This window comes from Notolepis coatsorum (genome assembly GCF_963971535.1).
Source record: "Notolepis coatsorum genome assembly, chromosome: 7".
Classification (NCBI taxonomy): Eukaryota; Metazoa; Chordata; class Actinopteri; order Aulopiformes; family Paralepididae; genus Notolepis; species Notolepis coatsorum.
Window position 1 is genome coordinate 18,821,605 of NC_140171.1, and position 23,599 is coordinate 18,845,203.

The 23,599-nt window shown below is 44.9% G+C and overlaps 2 protein-coding genes across 2 annotated transcripts in view; one reads left to right on the top strand and one right to left on the bottom strand.

Moving 5' to 3' along the window:
* Positions 1 to 215: 215 nt before the first annotated feature.
* On the bottom strand, positions 216 to 1,965 carry rasd2b (RASD family member 2b). Its single transcript, XM_084318600.1, has 2 exons — positions 1,327 to 1,965; positions 216 to 882 (listed from the first exon to the last, which is right to left on the bottom strand). The coding sequence occupies exons 1-2, from the start codon at positions 1,910 to 1,912 to the stop codon at positions 362 to 364; spliced, it is 1,107 nt and encodes a 368-aa protein (XP_084174726.1). The 5' UTR covers positions 1,913 to 1,965; the 3' UTR covers positions 216 to 361.
* A 3,192-nt stretch (positions 1,966 to 5,157) lies between these two features.
* Positions 5,158 to 23,599, top strand: part of mycbpap (mycbp associated protein) — a gene marked incomplete at both ends in the record, with an annotated part of 83,632 nt that continues 65,190 nt past the window's right edge. The window contains 4 exons of the mRNA XM_084318204.1: positions 5,158 to 5,191; positions 15,472 to 15,593; positions 18,250 to 18,412; positions 20,745 to 20,851. Coding sequence (XP_084174330.1) covers positions 5,158 to 5,191; positions 15,472 to 15,593; positions 18,250 to 18,412; positions 20,745 to 20,851 — 426 coding nt within the window. The remainder of the gene's footprint in view (positions 5,192 to 15,471; positions 15,594 to 18,249; positions 18,413 to 20,744; positions 20,852 to 23,599) is intronic.

Genomic DNA, 23,599 nt, shown 5'->3' on the forward strand with positions numbered 1-23,599 from the left:
ACTCACTCACTCACTCACTCACTCAAACACACACACACACACACACACACACACACACACACACGTCACTCACACACACACACACACACACACACACACACACACACACACACACACACACACAAACACACACACACACACACACACACACACACACACACACACACACACACACACACACACACACAGTCCCCTATAATAAACAGACCGTTAATGAACCAAACAAATCTTTATTGTAAAATCATCAGATACAAGAGCTCTGCATGTGCCTGAGCTCTGTAAAAAGAATGGCTTACATTTCAAATATCCATGTTTCATGTTACTGTATTAGCTCCCGATCAGTTCTAATTGTCTTTAACTCTCACTGAATCGGACACTTCTCCAGTGGCTTACCAGGCTTCTGTGCTGTGTGAGGCCCCATGATTAGCCTGAGATCAGTGCTGAAACTCGGCCGACGGGCCAGTGGATATAGCGCGCCGCACGCGTCCTCACTACGGGAGCCCTGGATCCCTCTCCCGGGCACACCCCCCCCTGTCGCCTGGTATGAACGGATGGAGACTTTGCGGTGCTGAGAAGGTCCAGTTTCAGTCGGCAGCCCACCTTGCTTAGCCAAAGCCTCGAAAACGTTTTCCAGGTTGGTGCTGTCCTTAGCGGAGGTCTCAAAGTATGCACAGTCCTCGCCGAGAGCTTGGAACACATCTGCCCGACACACCACTCTCTCCGACGGGGGGAGGTCGACCTTGTTGGCGCAGACCACCGTGGGGACTCGTGCGGAGGATTTCGCCAGCTTGGTTTTAGCCGTCAGGATCTCCGCGCGCAGGGCGCACACCTCCTCAAACGAGCTCCGGTCGTCCAGACTGAACACTAGCAGAAAGATGTCGCCTGGAGGGAAATCATATTTAAATAGCCTCTTGTCATTTAACACTTCACATTCTCCTTATTTTGTCTTTCTTATGCATTCATTCAGGCGCTGGACATAAGTCATTCCAATCAATGGGTATATTCTTCCTGTACATTTTACATTGTAGGCTATACACTGTATATTTCTGGACAGTATATTTTAGAATGTATATCCTTGACTGTGTCTTCTTAATTTTGACTACCTAAATGTTTATTGTGAGCGATGTGGTGCTGAATTTCCGGGATTAATACAGTACTTAATCTATTCTATTCTATTCTATTCTATTCTATTCTATTCTATTCTATTCTATTCTATGTTATATACGCACTAATAGTATAAACTATTGTATTAAAAGGGTGCAAATGTATTAGTTGACATCAGAAACCTTAGAGAAATACAGAGCGCGCGAGTGTGCCATTACGCACCGGTTAGGATCGAGAGCCGCCTCTTGGCCGGGAAGCTTCTCTCCCCGGACGCGTCCAGGACGTCGATCTGGTAGGTCTCTCCGCGGATGCGGAACAGTTTCCTGAGGAAATCTTCGGAGGTGGGCTTGTACTCCTCGACGAACCCGTCTCGAAGATACCTTCGGAGGATGGAGGTCTTACCGACCCGCGGCGCGCCGAGAACTACGATCCGTTTGCAGTTCTGCGGCTTAGTGGAGGTGGTGGTGGAGCAGCACACCACGGTGTCCTGGCGCTGCTCCTGGCCGAGCTGTCGGAGTCGCGTCTGGCCGTGGAGGAACAGAGCTGCGAGCTGATCCAACGGGGACTTCTTGCCGGGTGTGGCGGCGGACAGCCGCCTGTTGGCTGCTCCGGATCGCGCCTCCTTGTCCAGCTTCCACTGGGACGTTGCCAATTTAAGTAACCCCATTCCCACTTTAAGTCCAGAGGCGCTCAGGTGCTGCGAGGCGGTTTTGTACGCAAATAAAACCTTGGGGGAAGCGGACCCTTGCACGTCGGGGCTCGGGTAGGAGGACGTGGTGTGTGAGCTGGTGGAGACACTTCGCTCCATCGTGGTATATACGTGTCATGTACGACGAGAGGAATTTATTGACCAGTGATTCAGTATAGTAATAGCAGGGCAGTGTGCATTCTCTGATCTATGGTCCTCTTTATAGCCGTGGCTGCCCCCTCCAGCCCCTGGACCCTCTACTACGTCACATCCAGGCTCTCGTCTCGATCTGATGAAACAGCCAGCTGCTGGTTGACATTGATTGATTGATTGATTGATTGATTGATTGATTGATTGATTGAAAACTTTATTAACAGATTGCAGAATGGGTACAGTACAGTACAGCTCAATACACACAATTGTTAAGGGGATGCAGACCAGAGAAAGACTTTCGTCTTGTTTACATCAGGGTCCCCCATTTTCAATTCATCATCACATGAGATCTCGAGGTACAGGTTGTGTTCTTGTTGTTCCCACCAGCATGCATTGTGCATCGGTTAGTTTTACATCAGTCATTTGCAGGCCTATTCAAATTGGACTAAAACACAATTTAGATATACATGTCCCGTCCCCATTATCTTTAGGTCTACATTATTCTATAAATAGCTAAATAAAAAATAGCCTATACAATTAAAATCCAATAGTCCGACTCCAGTGGCATACGTGATACGTGCCTCCGCCAATTCAAAAGTAAAAGCTTTTGCTTACACAAATTAACATAACATAGGCCTACGTTTAAAAGGCCTAGGCCTAGTAATAATACCCCAGAAGAAAACAAACTCTAATATAACCAGCCTCCAGCGGCAGGCCTATTATGATGAATTGAAAATGGGGGACCCTGATGTAAACAAGACGAAAGTCTTTCTCTAGTCTGCATCCCCTTAACAATTGTGTGTATTGAGCCGTACTGTATTGTACCCTTTTTGCAATCTGTTAATAAAGTTTTCAATCAATCAATCAATCAATCAATCAATCAATCAATCAATCAATCAATCAATCAATCAATCAATGCCCCCGGCCCCAATGCATGGCAAATTACTTTGCCTAACATTTCTCAGACCTACAATATGTACAATTAAAATGTTACGTACACTTTCAAACCTATATCATTTAGACATCGCCAAGTAACATACCATAATACTAAAAGTGTAATTCTCCCTCATATACTATACATGCATTAGGCTATGATAAATGCGTATATCATTTTAACAAAACCAAAACAAATATTGAAAAGAAACAATATGGAAATATATGAACAGCAGCTACACATTGACAATATGATTTCGTGCTTTCATCCTTGTGTATTTTGTCGGCCGACTTCAGCACTTTCGCCTTGAAGAGATACGGGTCAATAGGGTCCAGCTGCAGCGCCGGAAAATCCTCTCACTGGGCAAGCCTGTGGCAGCCACGAACCTACTTTCTATAGAAGCAACTCGGAGGTGCGCTGTTTTAAGCAGTGTTGCATTGCTCATATCAACACTGGTTGCACGCACGCTAATGACGCCACGTGCATGCGCGCTCACAGGCATAAACAGTGGTGCAGTCATAATATGACAGTAGGCCAAACGCCACGTGCACGCGCGCTCCCGCGCACGCGCATACATGTTCCCTCGGTTGCGCACAGAACAGATGATTATTATGCATAACAATGTTTTAAATGTAATTGTAGTTACAATTTCTTTAATTGAATTAACTTAAACTAGAAAAGTAAATACAAACTAAATTAACAATGTAACTTAGAGTTAGTTTACTGAAGGACAGTTTCCTTCAGACTGAAGCACAACTTGTCTCATCCTTCCAGTCGGGAGATCAAGCAGCCCCCCACCTACAGGGCTTGTATTTTGGTTGTCGCAGTATCCTATTATTATGCAAAGTAGGTGATAAGTGCCGGCCGGGGTATACGGCGCGACGAGGTTCTCTAGCTGGGATTTGAGAGAACAGATTTCATTAAAAAAAACTGAATCAAAAAAATCTCCCTCAGTGACCTAGCCTAAACGGCGTTTACCCGTGTTTGACCACCACTGCATGCCTGGGCATAAATGTTCCCTCACATAAGGACAGACTAAAGACAGTGCCTAATTGCCTCTACGAATGGAATGTAACACCTGACGACCGGCGCTATTGATATGCAAAGTAGCCAGGTGGGTACTGCGAGTTGGCGCATCAGTCGAGCGCAGCGCATTCCTGTGTGCACGCGCTTCTGCTCACAAAACTTTGGTTGCACGGAGTGCAACCCCATCCCATGAGCAACGCATCACTGGTTTTAAGTGAGCGTGTGTTTTTGGATTGGTTGATTGATTGATTGAAAATTGTATTAAAGGGGAACTATCTTATAAATGGCCTTTTTGAGTGTTTAGCATTGTTTCCTAGCTATGTGAACTTATATTAATATGATCTATGTCTCTAATTCTCATATTGGCGCATTCTTCCAATTCTCCTCTCACAATATTCACCCTCACTGAACTGAGTCATCTGAAAATGTGATGATTTGTGATGTCAGAAAGACACAGCTGCATGATAATGGCGAGGTACATGATGAGCTGCACACAGTGGCTGGAGCCCAGGCTCAAAACGGCTCGAGATCTTGAGGTAGAAAAATGCTGTTTTTGAGGACTTGATTAGAAATACAAAACAATGAATAAAAAAAAAATATATATTACAGAGGTGTTCCATAGACTCACAGGAATTGTGTAAAAGTGCCCAAATAGTGAAAGAAATTGTAAAATAGTTCCCCTTTAATGTCCGCCTTGTTTCTAACTGGTTATACTTAGGCCCCCTTTCGAAGTCGCACTCTTTCGAAGTCGGTTATGCTTAGAGTTTGGAATCAGGGCTGGTGGTCTATCGCCCTGCTCTAAAGATAAACTCTAAGCATAACCGACTTCGAAAGAGTGCCTAAGAAGCATAACCAGTTCGAAACAAGGCGGACATTAATTAAATGTTCAATCAATCAATCAATCAATCCAATAACACACGCTCACTTAAAACAGCGCACCTCCGAACTTCTTAGAAAGAGAGGATTCTCCGGCGCTGCAGCTGGACCCTACTCATACGGGTGCCTCCGTTGTCATGGATACAGCTTATACACAGTGTGGATACAGCAGCAGTCTCGCTGCCTGAGGGGAGACCAGCTAACCTAACGTTAGTTGGTACACTCACAGTCACAGGCGAACTTAATAATTATATTGTATATTATATTATACAAATACGTGGAGCGGTTGACCTATCATTCTGGCAACTGCATACAACGCCTGACGACTGTTTATGTGAGCTAACCAACCTAGTATACAAAGAAAGAGCTAAATAGAATGTCTCTGCTACTACAACCCGAAAGCCTCACAGGTAAGTCAATACAGTACGGTTCAATACAAACACAAACTCTCTCTCTCTCTCTCTCTCTCTCTCTCTCTCTCTCTCTCTCTCTCTCTCTCTCTCTCTCTCTCTCTCTCTCTCTCTCTCTCTCTCTCTCTCTCTCTCTCTCTCTGAGGTTTCCCTCATTTACACTCATGTCAAGTAAGTGTACATACAGAAATAAGCAAAAAGCAAGATGAGGCAAACCGCAAGGATAACAAATTGATTAAAACACATGCAGTACAACTTGATTGACAAAGGATGGAGATTAAGGTTTTAAACTCTGCAACAGAGAGTGAGTAAGTGATATTCTGGGTCTCTGAGCGGGGGGGGGGGGGCCTCCACTTCTTTGTATTCTCAAATGGTTCTCGCCCCCTCTCTCTCTCTCTCTCTCGCTCTCTCTCTACATTCAATGATTTAAAGTAGCCAAACGTTACAGACAGTATAAATACTGGATATAAAAAACTGGATAGTTGATGATATAAACATTTAATTTCATTATCTGAAATATTCTAAAATCATTAAGTCTGCTATAAGCCTCCAAGAGAACCTCCAAGAGAGCCCCCTCCTCCAGATGCTGAAAAAGCTCATAGCCCAGACCATCCTTCCCAGGGGTAGTTGCAGCTCCTGCTGCAATTGCATCCTTCAGTTCCTTTAAAGAAAAAAAGACATTAACCGGATTAACATTATCTAAACTCCACTCCAACTTCCACTGATTGGCTGCCAGGAGCTCCCTCCACCTCCTACCCCTCTCCTCCCCGAGACTCTCAGAACTATGAACAGCCCTGAAAGCCTCCACCAACATACTAGCCTTCTCCAAATTGGACACCGCCTCCCCCCCTGCCGTCATTACCGGAATAGACCTCTTTTTATATCTCCCTCCCATCCAGGGGCGTATTTGACGCCGGGGACATCGGAAAGTGTCCCCCCCACGTTTTACCGTCCAAAGAGCTGAGTCTGACTACCTGTTCTATTATTATGCAAAGAGCAGTAGATGGGGGTCGCATTCTTGCCCTGCAAGGGCCAAGTACCCACTCGCTAAAGTACTTGTCTTTGCATAATAATAGCTCGGGTCGTCAGCCTAGGTGTGTGTTAAAATACGTCAAACATATTGTTTACACTGTCTTTCTTCTATTACAACCCTCCCAAATCATATTCAGAAAGTATCACAGAGACTTCTATTGACCAAGGAATTAGTTATTATTTCGCGGTTTATTCACATAACGTTATATTGTTTACACTGTCTTTCTTCTATTATAACCCTCCCAAATCATATTCAGAAAGTATCACAGAGACTTCTATTGACCAAGGAATTAGTTATTATTTCGCGGTTTATTCACATAACGTTATATTGTTTACACTGTCTTTCTTCTATTATAACCCTCCCAAATCATATTCAGAAAGTATCACAGAGACTTCTATTGACCAAGGAATTAGTTATTATTTCGCGGTTTATTCACATAACGTTATATTGTTTACACTGTCTTTCTTCTATTTAACCCTCCCAAATCATATTCAGAAAGGCACACACACAACATATTCCAGTTAACGGTATATTTTTTTAATGATTCGTTATGGCGTAATCAATACTTCCATGCGTATAAATTGCGTTCGCGACCTCCGTGTTTTGGGGGTAGTCATCAGAAACCTCGGATCCGGGATTCGCTCCCATCCGTCGGGCAAAAACTGTGGGTTTTCAGCCTCTCTCTCTGGAGCTTAACGGAGTTTCTGGAGGAGTTTCTGGAGGAGCTTGTCGCGGCTCATGCGCATGCGCACGCTCAACCAATCAGAGAGGGGCTTCGCTCAACCAATCAGAGAGGGGTCTGCAGAAATAGAGTTCAACCAATCAGAGAGGGGTCTGCAGAAATGCGGCTACGAAATGTAGAGACGCAGAGGGCGTGGGGGGGGGGCCCTAACCCCCCCCCCATCGACGTCACTCGCCACGCCCCCAAATCTGTCCCCGGCACACATTGAGAGAGAGTTACGCCACTGCTCCCATCCTATCCACCGCCGACCACAGGTCCCTCACAGGAGTTTCCGGCCCCAAAGTCCCACAGAACTTCCTCCAACTACTTCTCTTTGTGTCCTTAATAACCCTCCTAGCTATTCCTCTGAGCCTTTTATAAGCTATCGCGTTCTCCACCGTATGGGTGCTTCCTCAACCGCCTGTAGGCAAGATTACGGTTCCTCACCGCACCATCACAATCATTATTCCACCAAGGAACTATCACTCTAGGTTTTGGCCCCTGCTTCAAAGGAACCGCCTTCAGAGCTGCCCTGTGAATCATATCCCCCAGGGAGGAGTTCCATGAATCAACAGAGCCGTCACTGTCTACTTCCCCAACTAACTCTACGCATACCTGCTGAAACTCTTCCCAATTAGCATGGGAGAAGTTGTACCTTACTCTTACCTCGTCAACCTCAACTCTCATTCCCCTGCCAAACCTACTATAGATCGGGTAGTGATCACTCCCCATTGTATATATGTCCATCACGTCCCATTCCCCCACCCTAGATAAATTAGGGGAGGAGAAAGTCAGATCGATATGACTACTAGAATTAGAGAGTATATGGAACCTGGTAGGTCTACCATCATTGATCACAACCAGATTATTCCTATCCAGAAATTCCTCCACCACAGCTCCATTAAGATCTTTTCTCCCACTGCCCCATAAAGGGTTGTGAGCATTAAAGTCTCCCACCCATATACATCCACCCTCACACTTCCCCATAATCCCATCCAACCCTGCTGCTTCCAAACGCTCGCAAGGATTATACAAATTTACCACTTTTATAGATCCAGATTCTGTCCATACCTCCGCCACCACACACTCAAGGCTAGTACCCTGGAATGACAAAATCCAAACAAGGCTTCAGCCAGGTTTCCTCAATACAAATTAACTCAGGCTTATCCCTAAAAGCAGCCACAAACCTTTTAAGCTCCTGACCATTAGCTGTCAGACTCCTAGCATTCCATTGAAGGATGCACAACATTGTAACTAGTCAGATTCCCCACCCCCCACCGCCATATCAACCGGGACCTCTTTGCTCCCACGCCGCGGAGTCTGTGAGGGTCCCCTTTTTTCCCCCACTATCAAATCATGCAGCTTTTCTGGAATCAACTCCTTGACCCCCAAATACTTCTCTGCTGCTTCCACCACCATCCTAATTGTGTCTGACCGAGTCCCACTCACCTTTGCTCCCGCCAGCACTTCGACCACGAAGGCTAGAAAGGACTCCTTGCTAAAGACCAGATAATCTGGGGGAATAACTGGCCCGGCCGGGGGAGAACCACGCTGACTCCCCCCGTCCACCATAGCCACACTCACAATATTAGCCCCCTGAACTACTCTAATCGCATCAGCATAGGATGTCCCATCCCGCTCCCTCACCGTCTCAACCTGCCGAGCCTTGCTGGAGAACACACACCCACGAAAGCTAGCAGGGTGATCCCCGCTACAATTGCAGCATTTTGGAACATCCGCTTTGCACTCCCTGATGTCATGACACTCCCCACACTTCATGCACCTCCGCTTACCCCTACAGGATCCAGCACTGTGGCCAAACCTTTGGCAATTATAGCACCGCAAGGGAGGCCTAATATATTCTCTGACCCTATAGGACATGTGGCCAATAGATACTCTCTCCGGCAGGGCACTGTCAGACAAATTCAGCAGTACAGGTGAATCACCCCCCCCCCCCCCCCCCTCCCTGGGCTTAAATCGCATCACTTCAGTCACCTGCCCACCCCTCACATTTTCCAAAATCTCTTGGATAGAAAGGCCCTCATATACTCCAAATATCATTCCCTTTAACCCCTGAACCTGCCTATGCATGACTGACACCTCCACCTTTACTTCTAACACCTTGACCACCTTAATAGCTAAATCAAACTGATTTTGGTCACAGCATACCAGCTTAAGCTGACCATCTGACCTCACTGTAGCCTGGAAGCCCTTTCCTACCTTATTCTCCAATGAGGCTGAGACCCGTATCGGGTGGAGATTTTTTAAACCTCCATCCCCTGGCCCCTGGCCTCTAACTTTGATCAACACAGCTAGCTCCCCCTCCCCAACCTTCCTCACTTTACCGCTATCCCCTGGAATAGGACTAAACGCTGAGCGCTTTCCCCCCTTGCTCCCCAGCGCTCCCCGACCCCCTCCTCCTCCTCCTCCCTCATCCTCCATACCCTCACGCACTGACCTCATAACACTTCTGCAAGTTAACGTACTAAATGGCAAGTCCTAAAAATACTAGGATCAATAGCTGAAGAAGAAAAACAGACAGAATTTGAAAACACAGAGCAAGAAAAGTTAAGACAGAAAGACCTAGAGAGAACCACCGACTGACAGACCAACCTCAATCCTCCTGTTAGCTTATTGACAGCTGGCGTTCAAATCGCAACCAAACACACGGGCGCAGCTTCTCTCAAGACGTCACCAATGCAACGACAAAGTCCGTCGATTACAGACAAGTGAGCAAACTTTCCCTCTCCTGCTTCTCCGTGACAACCCAACAGGATTTTGAAGACCAGACTGGCATCGGTTAGTTTGATGATGCGGCGTGATTGGTTACTGCCTGCAGTCTGGAATGTTAAACGGCCACCCACACTATTATAATCTATACTATTTAGTGTGGGTGACCACCCACACTATTGTAATTAGTGTGGGTGACCGTCACTATTGTAATCTATACTATTTTTATTCATTAATTTATTATTCCACCGATTCTTGTCCGCTAACTCCTCCCAGAGTGTTCGCACCACATACATGTGTAACGTATAAAAACGACCGGCTTGGTCCAACTCGAGTTGCTATTACTTCTCGGAAAGTTTCACTGCACCGTTTGGCTACAAATCGACTTTAAACAGGAACATTTAAGTCCATAAGGAATTAATGGCAGAACTAGAGTGTAGAAGCTGCATTTTTTTTTACCATCACCTTTTGTAAATTGCGACAGTGATCTCAATTTTGGACGTAGATATAAAAACAACACATCAAATGACACGACTGTGCCCTCGTTCACAAAAGAAAAATAAATGGAATTGGACATTTCTATCTCAACTTATGACCATTTCTTTGAAAGTTATGCTCCACATACACACAAATGGCTTTGCACTAGCAAAAACCAGATTTTTTACCGTTTCCCCCCTTGTTTGCCGATCGCCACCCAGGCCACAATTGTCAACGGAATTACACAACATCGCACATAACCCTTCATTCAGGTCCTCAAGTGCTCAGACGACTAAGCTTCATCTCTTATCGTTTTGCTTTAATCATGGTGAGACTGAAGGATGCCTCAGCCCTCATTGAAATACATTGGGCCCATAGTGCAGAGTCATTGCGTCAGTTAAAATTTGAATCAATTAGGGGGAGCAGGTGTGCATGACTCAGAGGGAGCTGTCAATCAACTCAATAAACTCAATGACCTGGCAATCACCTCTCAGGGAGTTAACCCTTGATGCCCCGTTGTTGTATCTTTTGAACCGTTTGTCGTAGAGACTTGCGGGTTGTGGCATTGTACTCGGTAGGGATATCCTCTTTCATTGGTATATGTTGACCACGCCCCCATGGTTCGGCTCACCCCACTTATAATTAGGCCACGCCCCCTTTTTGTATCTTTTGAACCGTTTGTCGTAGAGACTTGCGGGTTGTGGCATTGTACTCAGCAGGGATATCCTCTTTCATTGGTCTATATTGACCACGTCCTTAGGCCGCGCCCCCTTTTTGTATCTTTTGAACCGTTTGTTATAGAGACAATACAGATCCTCTCTCGTTGGCCGGCAGTGCACAGGCATCACCCACACTTTCACAATTTCCCCGCACGGAATTGTCAATTTTGTCTATTTGTCTAATTGTCTATTTTTTTTATTTAAATTTTTTTATTTAAATAAAAATGGTTAAAAACTAAGGTTCGAACGTCCGTTCGAAAAACCCTGACGAAGTTTGAATCACTTTATTCAAATTGAGGATTTAGTTTGAGGATAAAAAAAAAAGAATTTATAAAATTATTATTATTATTTTTTTATTTCTTAATTAAAAACGAAGGTTCGAACGTCCGTTCGAAAAACCCTGACGAAGTTTGAATCACTTTATTCAAATTGAGGATTTAGTTTGAGGATTAAAAAAATATAAAATAAATGTATAATTCTTTATTCTTTTTTAATTAAAAACAAAAGTTCAAACGTCCGTTCGAAGAACCCTGACGAAGTTTGAATCCCAAAAACAGGCTTCGGGGACAGCCTTACCAAACATATTATTTATATTATTCAAATGGACCTCAAACATGTTCCGTTGTGATGTCACAGTATGATGTCATAATCGAACATTCTAGAACATGTGTGATGTCACAGTATGATGTCATAATCGAACATTCTAGAACATTTGTGATGTCACAGTATGATGTCATAATAGAACATTCGAGAACATTTGTGATAATAATAATAATAATAATAACTTTATTTGTATAGCACTTTTCATACAGAGGTTGCAGTTCAAAGTGCTTCACAACAGTAAAAAATACAGGCATAAGCGGGCATAAAAAAGATAGACAGGTAGCAAGGTATGGCAAATCACAGTGTTTCACATTAGGATCTAGCATCCTAATAGGCTCTCCGCTTACAGTTTTCAGTAATGCAAATAATAAAAATAGTTTAAAATGATTCAGTTTAAAAATAGTCTAAAAATTATAAAATAGAACGGACATAAAAAATACAGGCATGAGCGAGCATAGCAAGGTATGGTAAATCTCAGTGTTTCACATTAGGATCTAGCATCCTAATAGGCTCTCTATTCAGTAATACAAATAATCACAGTGTTTCACATTTGGAAAAATAGTCATCAGTAAGAAGTAAAAAGTGTGATAACCGACACATGAATTTGATAGGCAGTGTATAAGAGTAGGCAGGGTAAGAATAGTGCAGGTAAGTACAAGTTGTGTCAGGATATCCCTGATGTTTCCTCTTGCCACTAGGTGGTAGCAGATATCTATCAGTGAAATGCCTGAGCAAAGAGATAGGTTTTAAGCTGTCTTTTAAAGATGTCTAGTGAGTTGGCTTCTCTCATGTTTTGGGGTAGTTTGTTCCATAGTTTTGGGGCATAGTTGATAAAGGCTGCATTACCGATCCTCTTTTGACTGCTTCTGGGAGCCTCTAGTAGTCCAGCAGCTGATGATCGCAGTGTTCTTGCTGGTGTGTAATTTATTAGTGTTGGCGATGTAGCTAGGTCCCTGTCCATTTAGAGCTTTGTATGTAAGGAGAAGGACCTTAAAGTCAATTTTTTTTTTTTTTTTTGATATTTTTCCCCCTCCATTTTCCTCCGATTTTCTCCCATCCCAATGTTAGTCGTATGCCAATTCCCAGTCCCTTCCTGGTCGCTGCGCACTTACCCCCCACAGTCAGATCATCTGGGAGAGTGGAGGCTACCACGTGCTTCCTCCGACACACGTCCAGCCAATCACCGCTTCTTTTCACCTGGCAGCGCGGATTCTCATCGAGAGGCCGTAGCGTGTGGGAGGACCACACTATCCCCCTCAAGTCCTATCCGCGCTTAGCAGGCGCCCCGACCGAACTGTAGGAGTCGCTGTTTACAACGACCCGGACCCACCCCGCCAGCTTCTCCCACCCTCTAATACAGCCAATTGTATTAGTGCAGACGGCCAGCCAAGCTGGTGACAACCCCGGAGCTGTGAGCTGGATTCGAACAGGCGAATCCAACTCACAGCTCCGGGGTTGGTGACGAACGCAATCTCCGCTCGGCCACCTAACCGCCCCCTTAAAGTCAATTCTAAATGTTACAGGAAGCCAGTGTAAAGCAGCTAAGACTGGACTAATGTGGTCTCTCCTTTTGGTTCTAGTTAGCAGTCGGGCTGCAGAGTTTTGGATTAGCTGAAGCCTCTCTGTGGTTTTCTTAGGGAGACCTGTGAAAAGTGCATTACAGTAGTCTAACCGGCTAGATATGAATGCATGAATTAGCTTCTCAGCATCGTTCTGATTAATAAATGGTCGTACTTTTGCTATATTTCTGAGATGGAAGAACGATGTTTTCGTCACTTTGCTAATATGAGAATTGAAGTTCAGTTCTGAATCTATGATAACCCCGAGACTAGTGACCTCAGATTTTATCCAAGGGGTTAGTCCCCCCAGGTTCTTTATTAATGTTTCTTTTTTAGTTTTGGAGCCGATAATTAGAATTTCAGTTTTGTTCTCGTTTAGTTTCAGGAAGTTCTTACTCATCCATTTATTTATTGCCAGTAAGCAGTCTGTAATGGAGCTAATCGCTGTATAATTTGGTTCAGCAGATATGTACAGTTGTGTATCATCCGCATAGCTATGGAAATCTACATTATGTTCTCTGATGATATCACCCAGCTGTAACATGTAAAGGGAGAAGAGTAAAGGACCTAAGCAACTCCCTTGTGCAACTCCATAGTTGTTGTCGTATATATCAGACATGTGATCTCCTAGTTTAACATAGAATTTCCTCCCTCTGATGTATGTTTTAAACCAGCCTAGCACATGTTCTGAGAAACCGACATGGTTTTCAAGACGATCGATTAGAATATCGTGATCGATTGTATCAAATGCTGCACTGAGATCTAGCAGGATAAGGATGGAGATCTTATTCTCGTCAGAGTTTAGTCTGAGGTCACTGATTATTTTGGTGAGGGCAGTTTCAGTGCTATGATATTTTCTGAATCCTGACTGAAATTCTTCTAAGATGTTGTTTTCTTCAAGAAAGGAATTTATTTGAACTGAAACTATCTTTTCAAGTACTTTACTAATGAATGGTAGGTTGGATATTGGACGATAATTTGCCATTTCATTACTATCCAAGTTAGGTTTTTTTAGTAATGGCTTTACAACTGCTGTTTTAAAGGCATCTGGGAAAATACCAGTCCTAAGGGAAGTGTTTATGATATCTAGCACAGGGCTTGAAACACTATTAAACACCCGTGATGTCACATTATGATGTCATAATCAAACATTCTAGAACATTTGTGTATCTATTCAACAATTCTCTCAAAAGATCTCATTGTGCATCTTGAAACAGTACTGAACAGATAGACTAAGCCTGAGATAGACTAAGCCTAAGATGGCGATAAGCCCGATGGTACCATTGTCTGCTGTTCCACCACGGTTTTTTGAGGAGGTGGATTTGAATTTGTTGGAAGGAAGGAGGGAGAGAGGTGAGGAACTTGGAAGTGTTAGATAAATATGAAGTCAATACTTATATAGAAAGGAAGTATGGAGAACATCTTAAAGTGAACACAGACACCTCAAAGACAACCGGTAGCAGGGTGGGGGTTGCATTTATAAGCCCAGAAATAAATATCATGGTAAAGGAGAGGGTGAGTAATAAATTGTCTGTGTACACGGGTGAGTCGATGGCTATTTTGTTAGCTATCAATTGGGTGGAAACAATCAAGTCAAACAAGGTGTTAATAGCGTCAGATTCAAGTAGTGCATTAATTAGTATAAAAATGCGCTTTTCCACTTCCACAAATAGTATGGTCGGCAACACCGTCTATGAGCTGCTTCTCACTAGAGCAAGATCACCTCTCACTCCCAGCAGGGTAGATGTTCTCACACTCTGAACAGACAGACAGGGAGGGGAGAGAAAACACACTTTGGCTACAGGAAAAAAAACAAATCCTTACTGTTACTTGCTGCCTCAGTGTGTCCTATAACCACTTGTATGTGGGGGGTAATAATGTACAGTATAATAGTGTCTACACATACATACAGTAGCTGAAATATGATATTCAGAGAATGGTGGGAGTTACGGTGTTAGATCATCAATACTGTAGTTAGGAGTAGAACTTTGACTAGGCTGTTACAGTAACATGACTCACATTCACATACTGTAGGCTAGATGTTGCTGCACTGGTTTGATATTGGCCTCTCCCCTCCTCTCCCCTCCCCACTCCTCGCCTCTCTTCTTCTCTCTTCTCCTCTCTTCTCCTCTCCTCTCCCTCCACTCCTCTCTCTTCTTCTCTCTTCTCCTCTCCCCCCTCTCTCCTCTCCCTCCACTCCTCTCCTCTCTCTTCTTCTCTCCTCTCCTCTCCTCTCCTCTCTCCTCCCCTCCACTCCTCTCCTCTCTTCCCCTCCCCTCCCCTCTCCTCTCCTCTCCCTCCACTCCTCTCCTCTCTCTTCTTCTCTCCTCTCCTCTCTTCTCCTCTCCCCTCCTCCTCTCCTCTCCACTCTTCTCCTCTCCGCTCCTCTCTCCTCCCCTCCACTCCTCTCCTCTCTTCCCCTCCCCTCTCCTCTCCAGATAGGGAGTCTTTGGTATCTGAGGAGTTGTCCGTCTCTGTTAGAGAGGAGTGCTCCCGGAGGCCCAGCTCCGTAGCGGAGGACATCCAAGCCATGGCCATTCGCTCAGAGGACCTGGAGCAGGTGGACTGAACTCATCCACACTTACAGACTCAGTCACAGCATTGCTATTCAACGTTACTCTTATTCAATTTGGTCAAAGATGGTCAAAATTATAGCCTTACTTGTGTTTTAGCAAAGGGCCAAGACGACGATACACACCATCACTATAATGCAGTGTGGGGGACGCTCAGGGTGCTTGGTATTCTCCTTAAAGGGGAACTATCTTATAAATGGCCCTTTTCAGTGTTTAGCATTGTTTCCTAGCTATGTGGACTTATATTAATACGATCTATGTCTCTAATTCTCATAAAGGACCGCATTCTTTCAATTCTCCTCACTATTCACCCTCACTGAACTGAGTCATCTGAAAATGTGCATAACTGTGATGTCAGAGATTTATCAGCTGCATAATAATGTGGCAGTTGATGTGGCAGTTGGCACCAGGCCACACAGTGGTTGGAGCCCAGCCTCAAAATGGCTTAAGATCTTGAGGTAGAAAAATGCCGTTTTAGAGTACTTGATTAGAAATACAAAACAATTATTTTTTTTGAAAAGAAACCTTACAGAGGTGTTCCATAGACTCACATGAATTGTGTAAAAGTGCCCAAATGAAAGAAATTGTAAAATAGATCCCCTTTAATATTCCTGAATGGATGGAACTTTTCAGGGTGATGTGTCATTACATGAGTCATTACAGTTAAAAATATCTATATTATATTTTACTTTTATCTTAAAGGTAAACTGCAATTTTGGGAAATTAGCTTATTTAACATCTTCCCTGGAGTTGGACAAGAAGATACATACCTTTTTCGTCTCTGCATGCATTGGGCTTAGGGAACGCCTGGACCATTAGCCTAGCTTAGCTTCATCACTGGAAGTGGGACAGACATTTAGCCTAGTTCACTACAGTCAGGAAATATACTCCAAATACAACTCCCAAACGTTCCTGTAAACATGTTGTGACCTGTGTATTTACCACATCTCCCAGTCACACAAGTCTCCCATACACACAAGTCTCCCAGGCACATGAGTCTCCCAGTCACACAAGTCTCCAAGTCACACAAGTCTCCCAATGACTGGGAGACTCGTGTGACTTGTGTGACTCTGAGACTTGTGTGACTGGGAGACTCGTGTGACTTGTGTGACTTGGAGACTTGTGTAACTGGGAGACTTGTGTGACTGGGAGACTTGTGTGACTGGGAGACTTGTGTGACTTGAAGACTTGTGTGACTGGGAGACTTGTGTGACTGGGAGACTCGTGTGACTGGGAGACTCGTGTGACTGGGAGACTCGTGTGACTTGGAGACTTGTGTAACTGGGAGACTTGTGTGACTGGGAGACTTGTGTGACTGGGAGACTCGTGTGACTTGTGTGACTTGAAGACTTGTGTGACTGGGAGACTTGTGTGACTGGGAGACTCATGTGACTGGGAGACTCGTGTGACTTGGAGACTTGTGTGACTGGGAGACTTGTGTGACTTGGAGACTTGTGTGACTGGGAGACTCGTGTGACTTGGAGACTTGTGTGACTGGGAGACTTGTGTGTCTGGGAGACTTGTGTGACTTGGAGACTTGTGTGACTGGGAGACTTGTGTGTCTGGGAGACTTGTGTGACTGGGAGACTCGTGTGACTTGGAGACTTGTGTGACTGGGAGACTTGTGTGACTTGGAGACTTGTGTGACTGGGAGACTCGTGTGACTTGGAGACTTGTGTGACTGGGAGACTTGTGTGACTGGGAGACTTGTGTGTCTGGGAGACTTGTGTGACTGGGAGACTCGTGTGACTGGGAGACTCGTGTGACTTGTGACTGGGAGACGTGGTAAATGCACAGGTCACAACATGTTTACAGGAACGTTTGGGAGTTGTATTTTGATTGTATTTGGAGTATATTTCCTGACTGTAGTGAACTAGGCTAGACTTGGAGACTTGTGTAACTGGGAGACTTGTGTGACTGGGAGACTTGTGTGACTGGGAGACTCGTGTGACTTGTGTGACTTGAAGACTTGTGTGACTGGGAGACTTGTGTGACTGGGAGACTCATGTGACTTGGAGACTTGTGTGACTGGGAGACTTGTGTGACTTGGAGACTTGTGTGACTTGTGTGACTGGGAGACTCATGTGACTTGGAGACTTGTGTGACTGGGAGACTTGTGTGTCTGGGAGACTTGTGTGACTGGGAGACTCGTGTGACTGGGAGACTCGTGTGACTTGTGACTGGGAGACGTGGTAAATGCACAGGTCACATGTCACATGTTTACAGGAACGTTTGGGAGTTGTATTTTGATTGTATTTGGAGTATATTTCCTGACTGTAGTGAACTAGGCTAGATGTCTGCCCCACTTCCAGTGATGAAGCTAAGCTAGGTTAACGGTCCAGGCGTTCCCTAAGCCCAATGCATGCAAAGAGACAAAAAAGGTATGTATCTTCTTGTCTAACTCCAGGGAAGATGTTAAATAAGCTAATTTCCCAAAATGTTGGAGTTTTCCTTTAAGATGACAACTGGTAGCCTACGCTAAATGAACATTTACAACAAGTTATGACTCCCAATTCAACTACTGTAACACGTGGGCCATCTATCAGCCTACCTATTCAATGTAACTAGTGTGCGTGTGTGTGTGTGTGTGTGTGTGTGTGTGTGTGTGTGTGCGCGTGTGTGTGCGTGTGTGTGTGTGTGCAGCTGCGTGTTCCCAGGCCACCCAAGGAGCCCCCGAAACCAGCGCCAATGACTCGTGTCCTGGTGCGTAAGATGCGGACAGCCAATGAGGTTAGAGATGCAGGGCGAGTGGCGGTGGCCCGCCCCCTGCCCAAGGATATGGGCACTCAGTTTCTGGACTTCACAGGTGTGAACCTCCCTCCGCCCACACACACACACACACACACTCTTATCTGTCCATCGTGTTAGATGATGACGCTTTCTCCAGGGATGGGGGGAGTTCAGCGCCGCTGCCGCTGGTGCCACTTCTCATGGGCGTTGAGCACGATCCTTGAGCCACACACGCCCATCCGCAGATGGCGCAAAGGAAGCCAGATACCTGGGGGATGCCAGCTGCCCCCCCCCCCCCCCGGACGTCGTTGTGTGCGCCTCTCAGATCTTCGGTCTTGTTTGGTTTGGTGTATTTGGGAAACTGCAGTGTCACAAGTGACTTGCCAGGCTGATCTGTCGAGTGCCAGAGGTTCAAGCTGCGTGGTGTTGATGTTTGCACACTTTAGGAGGTATAGTCCTTAAAGCTTATCTTTTGGCCTCCAGCAGCCCGCTTTGCTCCTCTCAGTTGGCCATAGAGGACTTGGCGGGGCAGGCGGTGGTCAGGCATACGTATGGTGTGCCCTATCCAGCGAAGATGCTTTTTGGCCACAGCTGCGGCCATACAGATTTAGTTGGTGTTGTTGAGGATGTCTGTGTGGGGGACTCGATCTTCCCAGGTCAGGCCGAGGATCCTTTGTAGGCAACGGATGTGCAAGGCCTCCAGGTTGGTGATGTGCCGGCAGTATGGGGTCCAGGATTCTGCTCCATAGAGCAGAGTGGAGAGACATACTGCGTTGTAAACGGCAACCTTGGTGCTGACCTTCAGGTTTCCATTTTCGAAAACCCTGCTGCGTAGGCGTCCAAAGGATGATGCGGCTTTATTGATACGTGTGTGTATCTCCGCATCAAGGGAGCAGCATGAGGACAGAGTGGAGCCGAGGTAGGTGAAATGATCCACTGTTTTAAGTGGAACACCGTTTATGTGAAAACTGGGAAGTGTAGAGGTTCGGGAAGTGAGTTGGGACATGACTTCGTTTTTTTGGATGTTGACCTGGAGACCGTAGGATTGGTACAGACTGGATATGGTGTTGAGAGCTGCTTAGATGCTGCATAGACTCTGGACTGTGAGCTAAGATGGCACAGTCATCAGCGTACTGTAGCTCACAGACTTGGCAGGTCTTTGTGTGTGCCTGGAGCCGGCGTCTCTTCAACACACACGCACGCACGCACGCACGCACACACGCACGCACGCACACACACACACACACACACACACTCACTCACTCACTCACTCACCCACTCACTCACTCACTCACTCACTCACTCACTCACTCACTCACTCACTCACTCACTCACTCACTCACTCACTCACTCACTCACTCACACACACACACACACACACACACACACACACACACACACACACACACACACACACACACACACACACACACACACACACACACACACACACACACACACACACACACACACACACACACACACACACACACACACACACACACACACACACACACACACACACACACACACACAAACACACACACACACACACAAACAACACACAGACAAATTCTGCTCAATTCACTATATTCACACTCTTATTTCATGTTCAGGTTGGGATTCCCAACCTGAGCATGACATAACAGCAAAATGGCCACCGTGTAAGTATGGTCAATGCAGTGGTTTAAAGATTGTGGTTTAAAGATTAAAATGCTTTGGACTGATTTAAAGAATTTGCAGAGGGTAGATACACCACCAGTTTCTAAATGTTGCAGGCAGTCAATGATATCACAATTCTACAACTCAGAATACATTTTGTGACAAGTCTGATGCAATATTCGCTATTTTATCATTAGTTTAGACATCGAGAGAGTCAGGAATCATCAAAATTCATAAAATGAAAACATCCCTTGATAGAATAACACAGATAGCTGGTAAACGGTAGATATTGGTGCATTGCCTGCATTGGGGAGGGGATGAGAGGAGAGGAGAGGAGAGGAGAGGAGAGGAGAGGAGAGGAGAGGAGAGGAGAGGAGAGGAGAGATGAGGGGAGAAAGGAGGGGAGAGGAGAGGAGAGATGAGGGGAGATGAGGGGAGAAAGGAGGGGAGAGGAGAGGAGAGGAGGGGAGAGGAGGTTGAGAGGAGGGGAGGTGAGAGGAGGGGAGAGAAGGGGAGAGGAAAGGAGAGGAAAGGAGAGGTGTGGAGAGGAGGGGAGAGGAGGAGAGGGGAGTAGAGGAGAGGAAAGGAGAGGAAAGGAGAGGGGAGAGGAGAGGCCAATATCAAACCAGTACAGCAACATCTAGCCTACAGTATGTGAATGTGAGTCATGTTACTGTAATTGACAGCCTACTCTAAGCCTTTAGCCTTTAGCCTTTAGCCCCTGCTCCATCTCCATCTGCCTTCAGGACCCGGAGGCCCTCGCTTTGACAACCAGGGGATGGTCCTGGCCCACAGCATCCTGGGTAGTCTGGTGGACTTCAGAAAATACCTGGAGGCCAAGGGAGAGGCTGAGGTGAGAAGGCCTACACTAGCGCCTCAACTGAGACAAAACGACATAGCACTTGAATACTGTTAGATTCCTGTGTTTCCCATGGGTTTTTAAGGTTATTTTCAGATATGAATGTGTTATTGTGTCCGTTTGGGGAATCAATTAAACCACAGATAAAGCTACAGTACGCATGGGAACGGGATACCCCTCGGAGAGCTGGGAATCCTGCTTCCACGTCCCTGAAAATGGTCAACGTGTTTTTAAGGAACCGGTTCGGTTGCGGTTAAGTTAATGCTCTTTGTAAAATACAACATTATTACAACATATAATACGGAAGGAAGTCACATGACTGCATAACATACCACTCCATTGTGTCAAAAGCTATGGTGCACACTACCAAAATAACCCTACTGTAAAGGTTTCTTCACAGAAAGAAGTGCGGGAGTGTTTACCTTTTTGCTGTGTGTGCCATGCATAATCATAATAGTTAAAGGAAAACTCCAACATTTTGGGAAATTAGCTTATTTGCCATCTACCCTGGAGTTAGACAAGAAGACACATACCTTTTTTCTTCTCTGTGCATGCAGTAGGAGTAGGAAGACGCGCACCGTTAGCCTAGCTTAGCGTCAGTCACTAGAAGTAGGTTCCTCCATTAGCCTAGTTCCCAACGTCTTCCTACTCCTACTGCATGCACAGAGAAGAAAAAGGTATGCATCTTCTTGTCTAACTCCAGGGTTCCCAAAATGTTGGTGTTAAGATACATACCTTTTTCTTCTCTGTGCATGCAGTAGGAGTAGGAAGACGCACACTGTTAGCCTAGCTTAGCGTCAGTCACTGGAAGTAGGTTCCTCCATTAGCCTAGTTCCCAACGTCTTCCTACTCCACAGAGAAGAAAAGGGTATCCATCTTCTTGTCTAACTCCAGGGTAGATGGCAAATAAGCTAATTTCCCAAAATGTTGGAGTTTTCCTTTAAAACAGTCAAGAACAATTGTATATGAACATATTTATCTTGAAGCATTTAACAGCATTTAACAGGAGAAGTCTGACAGGCTAAGCAATTATGCAAAGCGAACTGGTCTCTACATCAACCAGAAAAAGACCCAGGTGATGTGCATCAATGCCCCAACAGCACCTCCAATCACCATCGATGGAGAGGCGTTGGAATGTGTAGAAGACGTTACATACCTCGGAAGCCTCATAAGCAGTGAAAGTGGAACGCAAAAAGACATCAAGACGCGTCTCAACAAAGCAAGAGGTGCTTTCAGCCAACTTCGCAACATCTGGAAGTCCAAACAATATAGCCTTAAAACCAAACTCAGGCTCTACAACAGCAATGTTAAGTCTGTCCTGCTATATGGCTCTGAGTGCTGGAGAGTAACAAAACAGGATATGAGAAAGGTTGACGTCTTCCACAATAGCTGCTTACGTAGGATCTGCAACATCTTTTGGCCAAATAGAATCTCGAACGAGGAACTTTATAAGACGACAGGCAGCTTGCATATGTCCCTTGAGATAAGGAGACGGAGGTTAAGATGGCTCGGTCATGTATTGAGGATGCCCAATGTAAGGTTACCCAAAGTTGCCTTGAGATGGACCCCAGTTGGGAAGAGAAAGAGGGGTAGACCAAAGAACACCTGGCGAAGGACAGTGATGATGGAGCTGAAGGAGATGGGTCTTTCCTGGGACGAAGCACAGGCCAAAGCACGAGACAGGATTCAGTGGCAGTGTATGATTGCGGCCTTATGCCCCAACCGGGACGAAGAGGATAAGTAAGTAATTTAACAGGTTGATCGGAAACAATGTTCTAAAGGAATGGGCCTGTTGGCCTCCCTGTAAGAGCAGCATCGCTTGTTTATGTCACGTGAGCAGTCTCTCAAAGTCCATGCTCCTTTTTTTGATAGGCAAATACATAGTTTGTAGTTTAAGTAGATAACTACACCTCAAAGTAGAGGGGAAAAAAGTCATTAACAACTACAATTAGCAATTTAGAAATTTGCTGAACTACCAGCAAGCCACTGCAAAACGTAGTCAAATGTAGTCTGTTCTATTTTACTCTGTATATTCTATGTATGTCTATTGTATTGCACTGCTCTTATTCTGTCTATTGTTACACTCATTCATGTCACAAATGTATCAGTACTAAATACCTATATGTCCCTATACCATAAATGTCATGTATGTTGTGTACGTCATAAATGTCTATATGAATTGAAAATGGGGGACCCTGATGGAAACAAGACAAACGTCTTTTTCAGGTCTGCATCCCCTTAACAATTGTGTGTATTGAGCCGTACTGTATTGTACCCATTCTGCAATCTGTTAAATAAAGTTTTCATTCATTCATTCATTCATTCATTCATTCATTCATTCATTCATTCATTCATTCATTCATTCATGTGGGTGGGACCTGTTTTCAGAAATCTATTCCAATATTTTCTAAATTGTAACTTTTATTATTCCTCATAGATTTTAATGGCAGGAAATGGAATCTATAAAAAAAAATGTCAGCGCGGTTTTAATGTCAATTCTTTGCTCATTTATTTATTGTCTATAATTGTGCCAACTTTATGCTAATTGTATGCCTATGTCTATTTTGTGTTTACATCACTTCTGTGAAGCACTTTGGGCTGCAATTCTTGTATGAAAGGTGCTATATAAATAAAATGTATTATTATTAGGGATGCTCGATATTGGCTTTTTTACCGATACCGATATACCGATATTGTCCAACTCTTAATTTCCGATACCGATATCAACCAATACCGATATAT

Bases quoted from the DNA above. Each gene is read 5' to 3' on its own strand.
- rasd2b (XM_084318600.1), bottom strand. From the start codon at position 1,912: ATGGAGCGAAGTGTCTCCACCAGCTCACACACCACGTCCTCCTACCCG. The intron at 883-1,326 runs GTGCGTAATGGC...ATTTCCCTCCAG, and splicing joins GCGGCTCTCGATCCTAACCG to GCGACATCTTTCTGCTAGTG.